Raw genomic sequence first — 20,920 nt, forward strand, 5'->3', positions numbered from 1 at the left:
TAAATTAACATGAATTATTGTTAGAGGTCACATGATTACAAACATTTTAAAATTTTCTTAATAGTTCATAGGAAACACAGTGTTGGTGAGGGAGGGTATATAATTATTTAGACCAGGGCTTCCAAGTCTTCGTATTAGTTTGATCAGATAATACTTTGGTGTGGTGTTGGGGGCTAACCTGTACACTGTAGGACATTTAGCAGACCGGATGCTCACTAGATGTCAGTAGCAACACTGCCAGTAGCAACACCCTCTCCAAGTCGTGGCAATCAAAAATGTATCCAGACATTGTAAAATGCCGCCTGCAGGGTAATATTGCCCTTTGTTAAGAACCACTAATCTAGACAGTTAGTTTAAGAGTCTTCATTTGTCCCTGGATAGACTTACCCCACAGGTGATTTTTAAAAATCACATAAATCAGAGAAGCACACATTTTTTGATATAAGCAAATGGTGTCATTCTGTGTGCCTAATTTCCTTTTTGGATTATGTCTTATGTGACAGCAAAAGGCACAGACATCATTTTGTTGACTGTTATCAAAACACAGTAACATTTATCACCAAATCAATGAACTATTTAGACAGAGCAGGTCTGAAATGATTTAAGGTGGTGGCTTCTTTTTTTTTTTTTCTAACTAAAAACTACAGTGATAATTTAAGAAAAATATTTGATTATCTGTATGATATAACCTGGCTCATAGTTTCTCTAGAGTCTAAAAACAAGCTAAAGGAGTCTATCTTAGGAACTTTGTTAGTTGTGTTTCAATTTATCATTTTGCTGATCTTGAAGAATAATTCTAAATTCAAGTCTGGTAATCACCCATACAAAAATAAACTATTGTACTCAACCGAACAACCAAAGATTTTTATGACACTATGTTTACTTTTGTCTATAATTTTTTGCAATTTTCTTTTTGTTGAACTTATCTAGAGGAAACAGTAAAAGACATTTTCTTTTGAAGGTAATATTACTGATGTCTTCTAAAACACCAATATGTGTGTATACTCAACTACGAGGGCAAAATCTTCCTCTATATTAACTTGAAATACCACCTCTCTAACTGGTTACTGCCAAATTTATTTTTGTACCTTTGATCACTCCCATAAACTCCAGGCATATATACCCAACTGCCTACTTATTACTTGTATTTGGACACAAATAGGCATCTCACAATCAAGTCTAAACTGGCCCTCTGTTCTTCCCCCTCAACCTGAACTTCTACAAGTCTTTCTTATCCCAGCAAATGGCAAGTCCATCCTTCCAGTTACTCAGACCCCAAATTTTGGATTTCTCTTTGACTCCTCTCTTTCACCTATACTTTACTTCTAATCATCTGCAGATTATTTCCCCTCCATCTTTAGAATATATGTAGAATTCATCTACTTCTCACAACCTGATTGCTAATACCTTGGTCTGATCCAATCTCCTGCCATCTCTAACTTGAATTATAATCCACAGGCTTCTTAGTGATCTCACTGATTCCACCCTTGCCGTTCTGCAGTCTTTTAACAACACGAAGTCAAAATGATGCTCTTCAGGTAAATCAGTGACACCTACATGACTCAGGGTAAAAGCCACAGTGTTACTCTGGCCAAAAGACTCTGTACAATATTCTCCACGTGTTTTTCCCCTTCTCAAGTCCCTGCGTTACCTCTTGACTGTGCATACTCTTCTCCCACTTGCTCTTTCCACTCCAGCCACATTGACCTCTTTGCTGTCCCTTACACACCCCGAGTACATGCTTGTCTCTGGCCTTTGCGTTTATCATTCCTCTGCCTCATATTTCCCCCATCCCACCATCCGTAGACATTCCCATGACTTGCTTTCTCCCCTTACTGAAACTTTTCCCCCAATGTCACCTTATTAGTGGAGCTTTCCCTGACCACCCTGTATAAAATGACAAATCTCACTCCCTAGCGAGGCCTTCCCTAACGTCTTGTCTTCATTATTTTTTCCCCATCTGGAGGTGTATATTTCACTGTAGTTTGAAACAGTGTAGTTTGTAGTTTAATATAATATAATTATCAAATGATACATATTGTTACACTACTATTAACTAGACTTAGCTATATCAGTGTTTTCTTCATTGTGTTAAATGTATACTTGTAAAGAAAATTGCTGCAAACCTCTTTCTCTCTCTCCCATATATAGATATAGATATAGATATAGATATATAGATGTTTGTTTATTGTCTTCTTCCACACCTAGATGGGAGTTCCACAATTTCAGGGACTTTCATCTCTCTTGTTAACTAATACATCCCCAGGTCCTGGAAAGGAGTCTGACAATAATGGGTCTCCATAAATATCGTTGAGTGAATATGTTAGACACTTGAGTTAAAAAATGAGAGCAGTTTAAAAAAATGAGAGTAGTTCCTGCTCTTGTCATGGAGAGAGACATTTAAAGAAATGATCATGCAAAGAATCATCTGAAAGAAGTATGGCTGGGAGAAGGATGAGATTGTTGAAGAAGATGATCAAAAGTTGGCGATGACTTTACAATGTAGGTAGCATTTGAGCTGAATATTTAAGTATTAAATGGCATTTACTAGGTGAGGAAGATGAGAGTGTAAGACAGCCCAATGAAAACAACAGAAACAAAGGTATGGATATCTGAAAACAGAAGACATATTCAAGGGATACTAAACAGGTGTGACTACGTAGAGACTAAGATAATTAGAAAAGCAAGAAGAAGATGAGGCAAGAGATGGTAACTTGGAGCTGGCTGGGAAATAAAGCAATTTTCTCAACTTCTAAAATTCATAATTTTTTTAAATTGCAGGATTCATAATCTTCAGTAATTAGATCTCATTTTCCCAAGCCTCTAGCTTGTCTATATTAGGGGAAAATTGCATAACAGCAAGTTGATTTAAAGTATTCGTTATGGGCCTCCCTGGTGGCGCAAGTGGTTGAGAGTCCGCCTGCCGATGCAGGGGATACGGGTTCGTGCCCCGGTCTGGGAGGATCCCATATGCCGCGGAGCGGCTGGGCCCGTGAGCCATGGCCGCTGAGCCTGCGCGTCCGGAGCCTGCGCGTCCGGAGCCTGTGCTCCGCAACGGGGGAGGCCACAACAGTGAGAGGCCCGCATACCGCAAAAAAAAAAAAAAAAAAAAAAAAAAAAGTATTCGTTATTATTATTAACAAAAGAAATACTCCTGACTCGCACTAATACTCTATATAAATATAAATAATGGTGTTATATCCTCTGCCAATGTATCTTAAAAAATGAGGATTATGGATTTAGAGTACTAGGTGGAATTGGAAAAAAAGTTGTTACCACAGGCATGGGTTACTTTTGTATTCTTTCCTCATAGTGTTTCTGGAGAAAAGGCATATTTCCATGTTAATTTTCATTTTGCACTTCCTCTTTGTTTATCTATCTCCCCAATAGACAGGCAACTCAAAAGTAGTGCCCAGCACATACACAAAGCTTTTAATAAAATGTGTTGGTCTGTTTGAAGTTGGTGTGCAGTGTAACCATATCTACATACACATACCTACAAATTTTCTGGTATTTTGTAATTCTTACTGTGTTTAATGCACTGAACTAAGTTCTATTAAGAATGCAAGTTCTATTCATGAAGGAAGGAAGGAGAGGGAGGGAAAGAGGGAGGAAGGGAGATAAAGTGGAAAGAAGTAATTGGATGCCCTCTCTTCATTCAAAAAATTTGGTTGTAGAGAGCCTATGATGGAGTAAATCCATTAATATGTCTTGCTTCAGACAACCATCCAATATTCCTTCTTTTTAAAAAATTGTATCATCAGATATCTGAATAATTTACCCAGGAATCTGAATACTTTTTTGTGGATCTGGTATATGATGAGAAGACAAAAAGTTTTCATTAGGTACCAATTTGATATAGGCTCTCTTCTTAAACCTGTTAATATCATTTTTTTTTTAATTAAGGAGGACAGACCTCACAGCCTAGGACTTCATGGTAAGCATCAGGAGCCTCATCAGTCAATAAGAGGAGAAGGAGCTTATTAAAACACAGGAAAACATGACTCCTAAAATTATTCAATACCTAATTAGGTCTTCACTCTCAAGAAGTTTGCAAGTTAATATGAAAAGTTGATATATAAAGGAAAAATCAACTAGCAATATATGTCTAGCAGTAAATGTGAGATGCTGTTAAATAGATTACAGGGAAGAGATACAGCCTCCAGTGGGTTAAATGAAGAAGAATTAATAGGGAAGGCGAGACTAAAACTAAGTTCCAAAAGGCAGGTAGACATATTTGAGGAGAGAAAGAGTCTTTGCTGGAATAGGCATGTAAATAATAATAATAGCTTCTGCTTCTACCATGTATTTTGCCTGGTGATATTCTGATCGTGGGGCTAAAGTGCCCATCCTTTACCCTAAAGGCTTGTTATAAGAATTTAATGAGATAATGAACATAAAGTTCATTATCTCATTAAATTCTTATAACAAGCCTTTAGGGTAAAGGATGGAAGTTAAAGATAAGAAACCTGAATCTTAGTGATTACAAGTGGCTCTCCAATGGACATAGATGCAAACTAGAGTCTATCTGGTTCCATATATTGTTAGATTAAGCATTAAGCTGTTCTGTTCAAGTGAAGAGTTTGCTTTAATAAGAAATGGAATATACAGCTGGAAATATACTTTGGAGCAGACCCTAAATACCAGTTTAAAGAGTTGGTGCATGTGTGCTTTTGGTCTTTTTCCTATAGAAATGGGGACATTCTAGAAGTTTTCAGTAGGGAGGACTTATGACTTTTATATATATTACTCTGAGTTCACTATGTAAGAGGCCCAATTGAGAGTGCAGAAGCCCAATTGAGAGTGCAGTGGAAATGGATAGGAAAAGAAAGATGTAAAAAGAAAAGAAAAGAAAATGGACAGGGATGTTTTACACCTAAGACTCTCCTTAATTCTGAACTGACTTTAATTTTCAAAAAAAATATCAGAAATCCAAGTTGCAAAGATTTTTAAAATTCTGTTTGGAAATCTATAGTTGTAAAATATACATTTATTTTGATAGAGTAAGTAAAAACAGCCAGGAGCTTAATCCATAGTGCAGTGGAAAATTTGTTAACAGGAGCCCCCCAAAAGTAGAAAAATTCAGAAAAGATTGGAACGAGAAGTATATCAGACACAGAGGTGGCTCATCCCAGCAATATCATCTGGAAACCAGACACAACAACACAAAACCATATTCCATCTATAGATAATGAATACAACTGAAGGAGGGTGCAACAGGGCTACAACCAACTAGGCCAGGTGAGTGGGCAGCCTTCTCCCAAGGAGAGCACTGAATGCAGTAAGAAAACAACTTTCACAATTGCTCAAGAAGCAAGACAATTTCTAAGCCTTGTTTTCCAGGACCATGATAAGTATTTGCTGCTAGCCATTCCAAGATTGGAGCTGGGCAGTTTGCACAGGATTGGAGATTGATTCAACATTCCCTGAGAGGGACCAGGAAAGAGCAGATAGGATGTCTGGATTACATCCTTAGCTGTATCTAAGCTTGAATCGCATTAACTAAGTAGTCCCAAATTTTATAATGATATCGCTCTGATCTTAAAAGACATTTCTACAGTGTTAGACATGAGTCTCAATATATTTTCTACTAAATAGGGTATTAGTGATTTGTTTAGTTATGTTTTTTAAGGAGATAGTCAACCTCATTTCTGGGCTGAGGAGTGACTTCACTTACTAAAAAAATATATCTTATTTGTTTCCAGCCACAGTCCCATTTCTCCTGCACTGAAATCTAATGTTTTAAGATAAAATCTTTTCTATTAAATTTGATAGGTTTAAGTAAAACTACATGACATGCTTCCATCAAAGGAAATGAAAATCATTCTTCAAAGCTGAATCAATTTGCAATTGTGACAGATGATGTTGCAAATATAGATGTGATTCAACAATGGCACTTTGGGCCTCCCTGGTGGCGCAAGTGGTTGAGAGTCCGCCTGCCGATGCAGGGGATACGGGTTCGTGCCCCGGTCTGGGAGGATCCCATATGCCGCGGAGCGGCTGGGCCCGTGAGCCATGGCCGCTGGGCCTGTGCATCCGGAGCCTGTGCTCCGCAACGGGAGAGGCCACAACAGTGAGAGGCCCACATACCGCAAAAAAAGAAAAAAAAAAAACAATGGCACTTTGATGTCTTAGAAATAATTGCCATAGGAGCAATTTTCTATTTTAAGGTGTGTTCCACTTTCAATCTGGTTCTGCATAATAGGAACTCTCTACAGGATCACTTATTCTTGTAGTTTTTATTTTGCAAACTACTTTGTATCATAAATAAAAATCTGCTTGTTATGAAAAATTTCTGATTTTATACTAGAAAATGTTTTTTTATGTTTATATTGGAAAAATATATTCTTCTTTTGAGCAATTAGTGTATATTGATACATAATTTATCATATAGATTATATCATATGTCTTAGTTGACAACTAGCTCTATTTCAAGCAAACATATATTGCCTTTAGTTTTTAACTACTTATAAAAAATTCCTAAAGACTAAAGAATCAATCAAACTAAACACTCAATTTCTTCAGGAATATCCAAGCCAAGTTTATTACAAACTTGAAAGGAAAAGTGACAGAAAAGAATAATAGACTGAAATCAAGATCTTTACCCCAGATATTGAAGCATAGCTCTCTGCTGAAGCATGGCTACCCAAAACCTCGCCTAATGAAAGCTCATAGACAGGTTTAACTCTTCTAGATTTGTAGCTTTAAAAATCTTTGATCTCATTATTGAGGGCTCATGACAAAGTTTCCAATGATTCTCAAAGAAATGAGAAAATAAGAACAGTGCAGTGAATTTTTCATAAACATAAACATACTTCATTGAAAGGATTGTCCTTAAAATAGGAAACTGACCTTCTCTTATCATTGATAGTAGGATGTTTGTTGTGTTTAACATCCTTATTTGCCAAATTAAAAGTAGTCAATCTTGTGTTAGTTCCATTTTTAGATAGTCTCATTAAACACTTAAAACCTGGAAAAGGAACCACAACTGTAGAAAATATCAGTGGGGACTTCAGTGAATTTCCTTTCCTTCCAGCCCCAGGGCTTAAAAAGAGGCACACACAACCCATTACTGCAGTTTTTAATAAATAAAGTAGCAAAAGTACAGCAAGTTGGAGAGAGTTCTCTCGCATTTAAGACACTTCTTTAAAGGACAAATGTTATGTCTTAGTTTCAATCAATCACTAAGGAACTGGATTAAAACTATCACTGAAATATACATTACAACATAGTCCTCAAAGTAGTATCATAGTTCTCAAAGCATACCTGTCATGATTTAATCATTCCTCAATCTGAATCCATTTTACAGTACAGATTTACTCTACCATTTGCACTGAATTTAGTATCTTTAGTTAGTGTATAAAACATTTCTAGATTCCTCTATCCCATTGCATAACTTTCAGTGAAAAGATTTAGTATCAAATGTTCACATCGCTGAGAATCACTGCTTGTAATTGGCAAAGTCATCCAGTATCACAAGATCACTGGAAGCAATGAGAAACAATAAGATTGAAAAGTATCCTATGTGATGTGACACAGTCCTGAGAAAACATGGGGTGTCTGTGAGTTGTGTTCTAAGTGGGTCGTGGTGCATTTGACGTTCTGTTGCATTCTTTCCCTTTTCCCCTTTCCAGTGAAATCAGATGAATTACAGACAATCAAGAAAGAATTAACCCAGATCAAAACTAAAATTGACTCCTTGCTAGGGCGCCTGGAGAAGATTGAGAAGCAGCAGAAGGCAGAGGCAGGTAAGTGAAAAAGATCTGTGGCCACAGACATGTCAGAATTAAACCGTTGAAACAGTGTCAGTCACGGAGACAGCGCAGGCCCAGGGGGATACTGGCTGAGTTTAGTAAATTTACATGAATACAGTCTTTAAGCTTAGACTTGCAATGATGGAATCTGATTTTTAACTTTTTAGAGAAGGTGAGCCAATTTGCCTAAAATTCATATTTTTAAAAAGAAGGGCAAAAAGGAAAAATATTTTGATGCTAATAATAAGTAACAGTTGGATCATAATTAAAAGTTTACATCTCAATATCAAGTAACTTTTAAGAAAATTAAATCAATTAATGAAATGTTCTATTGGGCTAAAATTATATTCATATTTCATTAAATTAACTGCAGCAAAACTTAACAGATTTCAAAAACCCTGATTATAAAGTCCCACTCTTGCATTGCTGCAACTCTGCAAAACTTCAGAACCCGTTTGCAGGATCTCAGTATCAACGGTATGCCTGGCCACCCAAGGCCACATCATTTGACTTAATTCTTTAACTTAATGTCCTCTCTCCTTTGAATTATCTGCCCTGACCCTCGTTCCATGTTAATAAAATTCGAATACCCTTTTATATGGCAACAGACAGTTTTAAAATCATACACTATAAGAACTGGTATAAACTTAGAGATGAGCTAGTGCATAATTTGCAAATTGTATTCTGCAGGGTCTTTGATGCCTCAGAGGCTCCTTGGAGATGAGATGAGTGCTGGAAGAACGCCCAGGAGGCAGGAGAACTCATGCCTCCTCCAAACCCAGCCTTTGCTGCAAACAGTGTAGTTCTACCTGTATCTGTTTTATATGTTAAGATTCAACATAAGCCTTCATTTGTTAAAAGGGCTTCACTTTTTCAAAAATAAACAATACAGTTTTGAAAACCACTGATCAAATATGGCCTCTGCATTTTGCAAATGAGAAAATGAAGGTTCAAGGAGGTAAACTGACTTTTCCATAGCCACATAAATAGTTTGTGATAGACTTAGGTCTCAAACCAAGTCTTGTGAGTGAAAGCACTGCCCTTTCCAATGTTATAGGAGCATTGGAACAATCTCAGTTTCCACACAGGGGCTGGTCCCAGGATATCCCTGAAGTGAGGCTACCTGGGTAACAACTAACTGATGAGAATCCCTTGGGATCTAGGGCCACTGAGTTACAACAAAGAGGAACCTGCCTGTTTGTTGACTGTATCACTGGGGAGATGACTAGAGCTTACCTTCTGGTAATGAGGCATGCAGGGTTCAAGACTGAAAAGAAGCCAGCAGTGAGGTAGTGTTACAGCATAATGGGTGACAGAAATATACTGTGGTTCAAATCCTCACAACTTCTTAGCCTCAGTTTTCTCAGTTATAAAATGAGGACAGTAATGGCTACCTAGCAACGTGAGAAATGAGTAAAGTAGTGCATGTAAGTTGTATAGTACAGTAACTAACATAGAGTAAAGACTCAATAATTGATGCTGTTTGGTCTTGTTAGTAACATAAACATATATAGGCAAATGAATATTTCCTACTACTATCATGCAGCCTATTTCTAAAACAATAAACCATATACCTAGCATATGGTAGATTCTCACTAACTTTTGGTAAGTTAATGTGGATTAGAAGTGGTAGATAAATAATAGATAAAATAGGCTCATTTTTATTAAAAACTTCTGTTATATTTTCTATTGAGAAAAAATATGCTGCCTACACTTCTTAATAGAGAAATTTAGATTTTAGAAAGTTTTTTATATGCTGTCTATGGCACTAATCTAAAGTGTTGCTGGAATTGAAATATCCTGTGATGTTGCCTAAATCAATATTTCCCTTTGAGGAACTTCTGTGAAATCCATTATTATGTAAAACAACCCTTACAGCAAAGGACTTTGATAACCAATTTGCACTTCAGTTTAAAGGATTATGGAGAACTCATTTAAATATAAATCACCTCAACGAGAAAAATGTGATCCTTATTCCATCATAATATAATTTCCAGTTTCCTGCAATGAATAATACCTTCCACATATCTTCTTAGAAGATCATCTATAAACGAGACACTAAAATTCAAAGCTTGCATTTTCTTTTCATGAAAGGCTGTCACCTTATTTCTGTATGTGCTTAAACTTTCCCAGTCATGAGACAGTTATTTTTAAAATGATAGGCTTAGGCCTTTGATATTTTTGTCTTTCTTACTTGAACATGTCAGGAAGAAAATGGAATTATTTAATTTGTAATTTCAGTTTTGTAGTAATTGTCTCCTGAACAGTATTCATATTTATGGAGATAAGATGATCATTTTCTATATTTTCTTTATGAAAAGAAATCAGGGCTTTATGGAGTCAATACTACATTATGGAAGGTGGAGAGAAATACATTAAAATTCTTTTTAAGTGCTCAATACTTCTTTATTAACTTTAAGGAGACACCCATTTTAATGTTTATTTGGTGGCAAGTCAATTATACAGTAGTTAACATTTATTCTTCTTTATTGCTCTTTTATACATCTCTCATTCCCAGTTTACTCTTAGTCATTTGATGATGAAAGTTTCCAGCATAGAATAGTGGCAAGAAGGAGATGGAGGGTTACAAACAGGGTAAAGCCACACAGCAAGGAGCTTGTCCTGAGTTCAAGTTTCATAGGATCACTTTTTTTCTTTTTCATTTGAAGTGAATTCCTAAGCTATCAGGAATAATTGTAACGAGGTATAATGACATCATTTTGGATTCTCTGTACCTTAAATTACTGCTAATACATGTTTGCATGGTATCCTATCTCTTCCTTTGATGTTGTAAACTTCCTCAGAACAAGGTCATGTTTTCTCTAACTTTTCTGACTTTTCCAACACCATGTACTATGCACTGGACATGATTTAGCAGGTCATTTAACTCTTCTAGGTCTCAAGCCCCTCAAATGTAAACTAGAGGAAGGGACTATGGCCTCAAGCATATATTCCAGCTTTTAAATTATGATTAGTATGAATCCACCCTGCATATGTTATTTTTTCCTATTTGAATAATTCAAATAACATTACTTTGGGATATGGTGACTATAGATTATTGAAAACAACAAATAACACATATCAATTTAGCCTACAATTTTGCCTCATTCCTAGATATTTCTTTTAACAGAGAATCATAAATTGCCACATATGAAGACGGCAATTTATATGTGGTTTACACAGTGATGTAAAATGACCATAAAGGGTGAAAGGATTGAGAAGGAAAACTAAAGACTGAGTATCGTACAATGAGCAATGATATCTTTTAAAAAATCAAATTTCAGGCAAAGAGTCTCTGATATGAAAAGGCAATTAGGCATTTGTGTGTGTGTGTGTGTGTGTGTTATGTGGGCCCCTCACTGTTGTGGCCTTTCCCGTTGCAGAGCACAGGCTCCGGACGCGCAGGCTCAGCGGCCATGTCTCATGGGCCCAGCCGCTCTGCGGTATGTGGGATCTTCCGGGACCAAGGCACGAATCCATGCCCCCTGCATCGGCAGGTGGACTCTCAACCACTGCGCCACCAGGGAAGCCCTAGACATTCTTTAATTCAACTTTATTCTCAATGATGTGCATCCTATATGACCAGCCAAACTCATTTGGACAACTCAAATGAGAATAGCCAACTTACCCTGTCCATTAGACCTAACCACTAGAGAGGTCACACATCAGTCTCATCTGGATAAATTCATCCTGCCCATATGTTTGGTAAAAGATATAGACTTTTTTAAATAAATTAATGTCCAAGAATTAGAATATTACAGATAAATGTCAAGATATATAACTTTTTTTAAAAGATTGGAATCTTTCAATACTGCTGCCATATTATACATGGCATGCACTTTTCAGTTTGCTAATATCTTTATCCAGCCAATTCACACATTTATGTTTTTTGCTTGATCCTTGATCATATTTGTGTCTCAGACTCCTATGGTAAGTTCTCCTTATACAGAGCCAAAATGGACTTTGCTTTCACTTGATTCAGTTACTCTTTTTATGTCCCCTGAAACCAAGCTTAATATCTAATCCCTTGTGGATGTATCAGCCAATAAAATATATAAAAGAGCTGTAGTATACTCACCCTTCCAAAACTTTTGAATAGAGTCAATATAATTGGCCCATAGATGCTCAACTTAGCTGCATTCAAATCTTGGTCAAACCATCTTTGACTCCTTCTTTTCTCTAGATAAATATCAGTAATTTCTTCAGCTGCTTCTCATGTCATTTAATTTTGCATCTTGAACCATTGTCATCTCTCTTTTCTAGTCACTGTATAGTTTGTCAACTACAGAGTGTGGTACTTGGAAGACGTTGCTCCAGATATGATCTGACTGCTGCCACCTATAATGTGGCTACTAGTTCTGTCCTGAATACCTAACTGCTATCTTACACTTTGTATTAGATTGGTGATGTGTCTGGTTACAGACATTGGACTGAACAAATGAATTGAGCTCTGCTCCCTCCTGAATCTGCATTAAAATAATGACAGGTTTAAAAAATGAAAATCCCTAGGCATAAAGAAACTGGGAACAAAATTTTAGAAGCTAAACAGCAGATGGAGAAGTGTACCTGACTTATCACATCTTAGAAATAAGTCCAGTTTTAACCACAGAACTCCAAAAAGTCTCAGAATCAAAGCCATTATATTCCTCTGGAAAAGAGGGTATAAATGGCTGGAAGTCTATTAAAGAAACAGATTCCTGTGTTACCATTCCCAACTGTCCCTGGCCCACTAGAAGCCTTGAGAAGTTTCCTCTAGAAAAGCTAAAACAGCATATCTCAGGGCTAATAGACAACAAACAAATTTGAGAGCAGTTAAAAACAGGGAGAAAAGCAGAAGTTTACACAGTTACTACAGAAATTCTAAGCATTCTTCTCCCCTTCAGCTGCCAGACTACTGGCAGGACACTAGCAGAGATTTTAGTTGGGAATATGAGCAGCTGAAGAGAAAAGATTTAAAGATGTTGGCATGGATGTCACCCAAAGAAATAGTCAACAAGATCACCCTGCAGAAACGATATCCCCTTATGCTTACAAAGCTTCCCATCCATATTTTAATACCCCACTGTTAATACAAGCAGACAAGGTTCACCAGATGGCAGAAAAGATTTATGTAAAAAGCAAATACCAAAAAAAGAAGAGAAAACTAATTAAAAATTGGAGGAAAGAGATTGTGCAGGAAGAATAAAACTTCAAAATAAATAAATAAATAAATAAATAACCACTAATTAATACCCTCAGAGAGAAAGAGAAGGCATTGCATTCATGAAATAAGAACACAAGACTAAAACTCAGTATTTAAAGGTCAGATAAAAGAGCTTTTAGAAATTAACATACGATAGCACAAATAAACAGGATTGAAAGACAAAATTGGGGAAACTCTCCCAGACAATACAGAAGAAATTCAGGTGGAAAATCAGAAAGGAAGGATATGAAAGTTATGGGATGACTATCTGCAAAATAGCGTTTCAAAAACAAAGGGAAGGAACATCCAAAAACAATTTTTTCTGGGGAAAAAATAACCAAAACTGAAGAACATAGTTAACCAGATTGAAAGGATTCACTGAGTACCTGAAACAGGGCATGAAAACAGATGTGCCTCAAAGCATAAAACTGTGATATTTCATAACATGGGGACAAAGAGAAGATCCTACAGGCTTCCAGAGAGACAGAGAGGAAAAGAGAGAGAACAGTTTTTATATAAGGAAACAAATCAGAATGCCAATGGGCCTTTCAGCAGCCACACTAAAAGCTAGAAGGGAATGAAAACACCCTCTTGCAACCTACAATTCTATACCTAATTTCCAAACTATTAAAAAGTGAGGGTAGATTGAAGATATTTTCAGATGTACAAGGCTTAAAAAACTTACCTCCAATTCACCCTTTCTCTGACAATTACTGAAGATATACTTCACCAAAACAAGGAGTTAAACCAAGAAACAGAATAACATGACTTTCCCAAAACAGGGAATCCAAAGGCAAAGGGAATCCTCAGGATAATTATAAAGAAGATTCTAGCATATGAGCTGTGAAAGAGATCTGGAAAGTATTGAGTACAGATCAGACCTGCTCAAAAGTTCTGGGAGAGACTTTTTCAAGAAGATGAAATGGATTCAGTGGCTAATAGTTGGGGAAGTGAATTGGTTGAGATGAGACTTACACATCTGATTGAGGGACAGGTAAGTTTGTTTAAGCATATATAAAGTAGTACATGTACTTAGTCCAAGTACCAAGTTTAAAACAAAAAAACAACCTAAGGCAATTTTTAATTCCAAAGAAAGTAAAATATTGTTTGGGAAAGAACAAATCATTCATTATATACTAACAACTTAGCTGCCCAATGCATTTACATTTTTAAATTTATGTAAAAACTGAAAACTGATCTAATACAATTTACAATATAACTCTTGAGGGAGATGGGAAGTAAGTGGGAATGGGAAGAAAGCTGAACCCTCAGCTTCCCAAGGGTGATGTTAATTGATAGTGTATAAAACTAATCAAGAAATAGCAATATAAACATGCTATTTAGAAATATGAGGGTAGGGCCTCCCTGGTGGCGCAGTGGTTGAGAGTCCGCCTGCCGATACAGGGGATACGGGTTCGTGCCCCGGTCCGGGAGGATCCCATATGCTGTGGAGCGGCTGGGCCCGTGAGACATGGCCGCTGAGCCTGCGCATCCGGAGCCTGTGCTCCACAACGGGAGAGGCCACAACAGTGAGAGGCCCGCGTACTGCAAAAAAAAAAAAAAAAGATAGAAATATGAGGGCACATATTTAAAAGAATCAGTTAAGTGAGTATAAAGCCCTTAAAGAGCTAGAAATAGTAAGCAAATGGGAAGAGAAGACTACTGTTTTTCATTAACAAGTCTTGTAGAAATATTTAACTACAAAAATTAAATGTTTTAAAGAAGCTCAATTTACAGGGAAAAAAAAGAGATTGAGTTGTCTGTAGCAAATGGATCAAAACTTTTCCAACTGCTTCCTAGAGAGCTCCAGTGGCCACCCCTCAGATAAGTGTCACTGGACACTTGTTAAAAATGGCAAGGAACACTTCATTCAAGACTACTGTAATAGGTGTCAGAACTATTACAATAGGGGATGGAAATTGAACTCAGCTCTACCAAAACAAAAGATAGGAGGGTTTTTAAATGCAAGAGTGAGCTGACTGAGAAGTATTAGAGGATGTTAGTAGGGAGGTTGATCAATATGATGAGGCCATCCATGTTTACTGATTGACTCTATGGAAGTTAGGGTCCTACTGGCCCACAGAGACTGGGAGCCAGGAGTCTTATCTTTTTCTGATGATTACATTTCAAAGGGAGAGCCTCCAGGTCTTGAAAAGACATGCCTGAGTTATAAAAGATGTACAACTCAAAGAGGCATAGAAAGAATTTACAGGTGCAAGGTTTCTAAAGTAAATGCTGTAAGAAAAAGGAGGTCAGGGTCCATAATCAGAATGAAGTCTGTCAAAAGTGCAGTCAAGCTGAGGGAAACGTTAAGGCTTTCTTAGTAACAACTCAATCATAGTCTTTAAAAATTGAACTCTTTCTCCTCTAAATATACTCTTCTCTCTGCACCCTGCCTCTGTCACATCACCATTACATAAATCCTGTCAATCACATTGCCAACCTCGATATCATTTTCCATTCCTACTATAGCCAGTATTGCAAAATCTGGCTTTCGGCATCTTTTTACTCCATCCCTTCTATTTTCTCAATGGTACTGCTGATACCCAAGCCCACTCACTTGCTCTATTGCAGTCACCTTATTTTTTTTAAGAACTTTTAGCTGTTCTTTACACTTCTAGTTCCTCCCTAATTCATCTTCTTTGGGGCAAATAGATTTACACTGCTAAAACATCCAAGGCCCCAGACTTGGGAATCAAACAGAACTAGGTTCACATCCTACTAGAGACCTAGTCCCAGAACTTACTACCTGCATAAAATTTGGAAAGGTCGTTATAAAATTTATAAAATGGGTAAAATAATGTCTATTCTTTAAAATTATTGTGAGATTTAAATAAACACAATATCTCAGTAATTTTTTAAGTGATTTATATAAAATCTCTGGTCACCTCAACTATCGAGGATACCTCTTGTGAACAACTTGAGGTCATTTTTGCCAGGAATGTACTTATTAACTGGTATTTTAATCTAAAAGCATTCCTCCTGCATACCTTTCCTAATGCTCATTTATGTCATTGTTAGTGACACCAGCCATAATAAGTGCTTCTTTCTAAATGGCATTTACTGGAATCATTGAGTTAAATTCATATTATACACAGGTATTGTAGAATTTTTTAAAAATACAGTTTATACTGCAATGTGACAACAATAGTTTGAGGCTACTAGCTGGCTCTGATAAATAATGTGACTGTTTTTATATCAACATCCTTTCCAACCATCTGCTAAGTACAATACAGCTAGCAATTAGCTAGCAATTAAGCCAGCATGTCACAAATCTTAATTGCCAACTCAACCAATTTTCAAAGTTATATTAATGATAATAGCTCTACAGCAAAGTGAATTTAATAAAAATACTTTGAACATAAATCCCAACAATTCTAACTTGCCTTCTAAATCATATATACATGTTGAAATAGCAATGAGAGGTACAGAAAAAAATATTTGAATATGAGGATTAAAATTTTATATCAAATTCTTTCCTTTCAGGGCTTTTTAAAGCCTGAGGAATTTTCCCTTAAACAGAAGTATTTACCTGGCACTTCGTTTCCTTTGATAGCCATTTTTAATTTGAACATGTGCTTCTAACTAAGCAGATTTCTTCATTCTTGAATTTAAAATTGTCTGGTTCTTCCCTCCTACATGTTGGTGGGAATGTAAGTTGGTGCAGCCACTGTGGAAAACAGTATGGAAGTTCTTCAGAAAACTAAAATTAGAATTACCATATTATCCAGCAATCCCACTCCTGGGCATACATCAGACAAAACTATATTTCAGAAAGATATATGTAACCCTATGTTCAGAGCAGCACTATTCACAATAGCCAAGACATGGAAACAATATAAATGTCCATCAACAGATAAATGGATAAAGAAGATGTGATAATATATACAATGGAATACTACTCAGCCACTAAAAAGAATGAAATAATGCCATTTGCAGGAACATGGATGCAACTAGAGATTCTCATACTGAGTGAAGTAAGTCAGAAAGAGAAAGATAAATACCATATGATATCACTTATACATGGAATCTAAAATATGACACAAATGAACCTATCTAGGAAATGGAAACAGAATCATGGACATAGAGAACAGACTGGTGGTTGCCAATGGGGTGGGGGTTGGGGGAGGGATGGAGTGGGAGGCTGGAGTTAGCAGATGTAGGCTTTTATATACAGAATGGATAAACCACAAGGTCCTACTGTATAACACAGAGAACTATGCTCAATATCCTATGATAAACCATAACGGAAAAGAATAGTTACAAATAGAATGTATAAATAATTGAATAATTTTGTTGCACAGAAGTAATTAACACAACATTGTAAACCAACTATACTTCAGTAAAAATAATTTTTAATGTAAAAAAATTAAACCTCGAAAAAGAAATATTGTCTGGTTCCTGAAGAGATTCAAAGCACTCCCCTTGTATATCAAATTAAGTTTTTTTTCTAGAGATATATTAGAAAGCAGCCCAGGCTATGGAGGCAGAAAACCTTAGGGAGTAATTTCAACTCTTGCATATAGTAACTGTGGGCACCTTACTGAATATACGTATGCCTCAATTTCTCCTTCTGGAAAAATGATAAATAAGCCTGCCCTTCAGGATATTTCAAGGCCTAAAGGTAATGAATGTCCCATAGTCAGCACTTTGTAAGCACTTACTAACTTGCAGCCAAAATAAACTTTTTTTCTGTTGAAATTCATAATTTATATAATATTAGAGATATCTTTTAGGCACAAGCTGCTAACATTTTGGTTCCTGATATATTCTTTTAAAAATCTAAAACTGGGTTTCCCTGGTGGCGCAGTGGTTGAGAGTCTGCCTGCAGATGCAGGGGAGACGGGTTCGTGCCCCGGTCCAGGAGGATCCCACATGCCACGGAGCAGCTAGGCCCGTGAGCCATGGTCACTGAGCCTGCACGTCCGGAGCCTGTGCTCTGCAGCGGGAGAGGCCACAACAGTGAGAGGCCCACGTACCACAAAAAAAAAAAAAAAAAAAATCTAAAACTAACTCACTTTTCTCACAAAAGAAATGTTGTGGTTGCCCCTCACTCTGACTTAAAAAGTCAACAAAGACTCAGGAAAATGCCAGTGTTCAAAGGCAGCCCTCCTCCTGCAAGCACTTGAAGACTTCATAGTTTATTTTTCTCCTGGAGACTTGTCAGTTATAAACATGAAGAATTTTCCTCTCAGAAATTCTCATACCCCACAATTGATTTTGCCTTAGTGGTGTGGCACTCTTGTGTAGAATGTTTCAAGGAAGTTTCTTTTAGGTTCTTTGAATTTGTATTTTTTGCTACCATGGTGCCAAATTCAAAAATCACTGTGACTCTATGAAAACAATTTGATACCCAGACATTTATTTTCATTTTTTTAGTTCCACAAAAATTCGTGAATATATTCAACAAATATTTAATTTACATGTAAGCCTCTGAGCCACCAGGGATACAAAAACGTATAAAAAGATTTCTTCCCCAAAGAAGCTTCAGTAGTAGAGACATAAATGCATGTGCACGTGTGCACGCACACATGCACACACACACTCACGATAAAAAGTAAAAGTGAGAAGTAGAAAAAGAATTATGCAGATAAAGAGACTGTTATGAAGTTAAGAATAAACTAAAAAACTAACAACTACTAATAAACTACTCATTTCTAATAGAAGTAGAATTAGATAATTATTCATAAAAGTGGAACAAGTTGCTTTGTTTCTTTCTATTTCAACAAGATAATAACTGGATCAAAACTGCTTGGTAAACTGTGAATCAACAGTTTTATAAACAAGATATGCTTTCATGTGTGATTTTTTTCATGAAACTTATCACTGCTTAGTGATTATAACATTTCCCATTGAGATAATGACAAAAATCTATGGTGGCCACATTACTAAAGCACAGACTGATTGTATTTCTGTTAAACTCCTATGAATCAATTGCCATTATAATTAAGCTTTTTTTCTCAACCCAGATAATGTCTTCCATGCATCTAGCTTTCAAATTAATGAAAGGATGAATGAGGATGTTATAGGATGTTTTTGCAATTAACTATATTAATACACAACTGCCTTTGAAATAGGTCATCAGAGGAATTACAGGTATGCTGTATATTAATACACAAAGCAGAGTAACTTAAAACACTATGTCTGTCTAAACAGAAATTAAGGGACCACGTCAAAGCCAAAATTGTCTTTGTAATATATGATTCTTAATGGTCAGTAGTGATGAATTATTTTGATATGGACAACTTATCTGTAGCAATCAAGTAATCAATATAGATTCAACTCAAGAACTATCTAGAACCTCTTAAGAGAGCATGTTTGTGTGCCCTTTATAGTGCAAAAAATGCATTCACCTCTTTTTTCTCATTTGAGCATACTGTAGCCTTCTGAAAGATATCATCTTTATGCTCATCTTTTAGAAGAAAATTACAGTTAATAGAACTAGTAATTAGCAAAAGTGTGGATCTCAAATCCTATATTCTCTCTAATACCTTATCTCTTCTCTGTATAAGGCATTCAATGAGGGGTACAGAGAACATCAAAATATTTCTTGATAACTGACTAGTATTGCACTTTTCACTTTATAAAAGATTGATATCTTTATTATCCCCTTAGAGTGTGATAATGACTTTTTGAGGCAATATAGCTCAAGTTTCAAGAAAGCTTAAACACTAATGAGAAAAGGAGAAGACAACAACAGAACTATCTGATCCATGTTTTGGTTGATCAAAGGAGGAGGGATTGTATTCAACTAAGAAGATCAGGAAAGTCAACTTGGATTCCAAAGATAACTGAAGTAAATTGTTACACAAAGCCAAATGATGACTACACAACTCCGAGATCTGGTCCTACATATATTCGAGATCTGGTCCTACATATATTCGAGATCTGGTCCTACATATATTCTCTGAAAATCCATTACACTTTTTGGACCAGAGATTTTCTAGAGAAAAAAAAAAAAAAGAAACGATGTAACTTTCAACATCAAAAAGTGACGGTTCGGGGCTTCCCTGGTGGCGGAGTGGTTGGGAGTCAGCCTGCTGATGCAGGGGACACGGGTTCGTGCCCCGGTCCGGGAGGATCCCGCATGCCACGGAGCGGCTGGGCCCGTGAGCCATGGCTGCTGAGCCTGTGCATCCAGAGCCTGTGCTCCACAACGGGAGAGGCCACAGCGGTGAGGGGCCGGCGTACTGCAAAAAAAAAAAAAAAAAAAAAGTGACGGTTCTTAGAGAACATATATTCCTGAAGTCATTAGAGAAGAAATAGATATGCTAGACCAAATGAATTTCCAATATAATGTGAATTTTAACCAGAAGCCCATTTGTGTGTTATAACAAAAGAATAAACACAATGACTTAAAATTGAGAAAGTTTAACTTTAGGAAAAGTTGTAATATTAGGGACGTTTTTTATAGAATAATAATTATCCAATCCCAGACCTTCATTCCATTTTCTTTCTTAATACCAACAGCAGGACTTGAGAGTCAGGGCATTTGAACCACCAACGTAGTGACCCAGAGTGGCTAGAAGTGAGGGGGTCAGGTGATAAGTACAAAAAACTCTTTTAGGAGAAAGAGTGGAAGATCAAACTAGAGTAGCCAAATCCATGTGTCTTCCAGGATCAGCAATACAGAGGCAACAGGGTGGAGCCTAGGGCATGATTAATATCAGAGGATTCCAAACTTTCCAGTGCTCTCACTAGTCTGTCCATCACGGCTTTATTTTTTTAATTAAAATATAGTTGATTTACAATATTGTGTTAGTTTCATGTATACAGCAAAGAACAGGAAAAAACTGGTCTGGAACTGAACCCTGAACCCACAGTATCTCCTTGGAGTTATGCCTGTATTTATTTAAGTAACTATTACTACAATTTTAAACAATTTATAGGAGAGGATATCTTCTTACTTATACATAGTTTATCCATTTATTGTTTTACATATTAGTTATGATTGAAAAGATTTGTGCTGAGTCAAAACGTATAT

General features: G+C 36.5%; 1 protein-coding gene across 1 annotated transcript in view; it reads left to right on the forward strand.

Moving 5' to 3' along the window:
* The window catches only part of RALYL (RALY RNA binding protein like), a 418,727-nt gene that overhangs the window by 396,348 nt on the left and 1,459 nt on the right, over positions 1–20,920 (forward strand). Inside the window, exon 6 of the mRNA XM_060115714.1 lies at positions 7,635–7,748. Coding sequence (XP_059971697.1) covers positions 7,635–7,748 — 114 coding nt within the window. The remainder of the gene's footprint in view (positions 1–7,634; positions 7,749–20,920) is intronic.

Source organism: Mesoplodon densirostris, chromosome 13, assembly GCF_025265405.1.
Source record: "Mesoplodon densirostris isolate mMesDen1 chromosome 13, mMesDen1 primary haplotype, whole genome shotgun sequence".
NCBI classification, from domain to species: domain Eukaryota; kingdom Metazoa; phylum Chordata; class Mammalia; order Artiodactyla; family Ziphiidae; genus Mesoplodon; species Mesoplodon densirostris.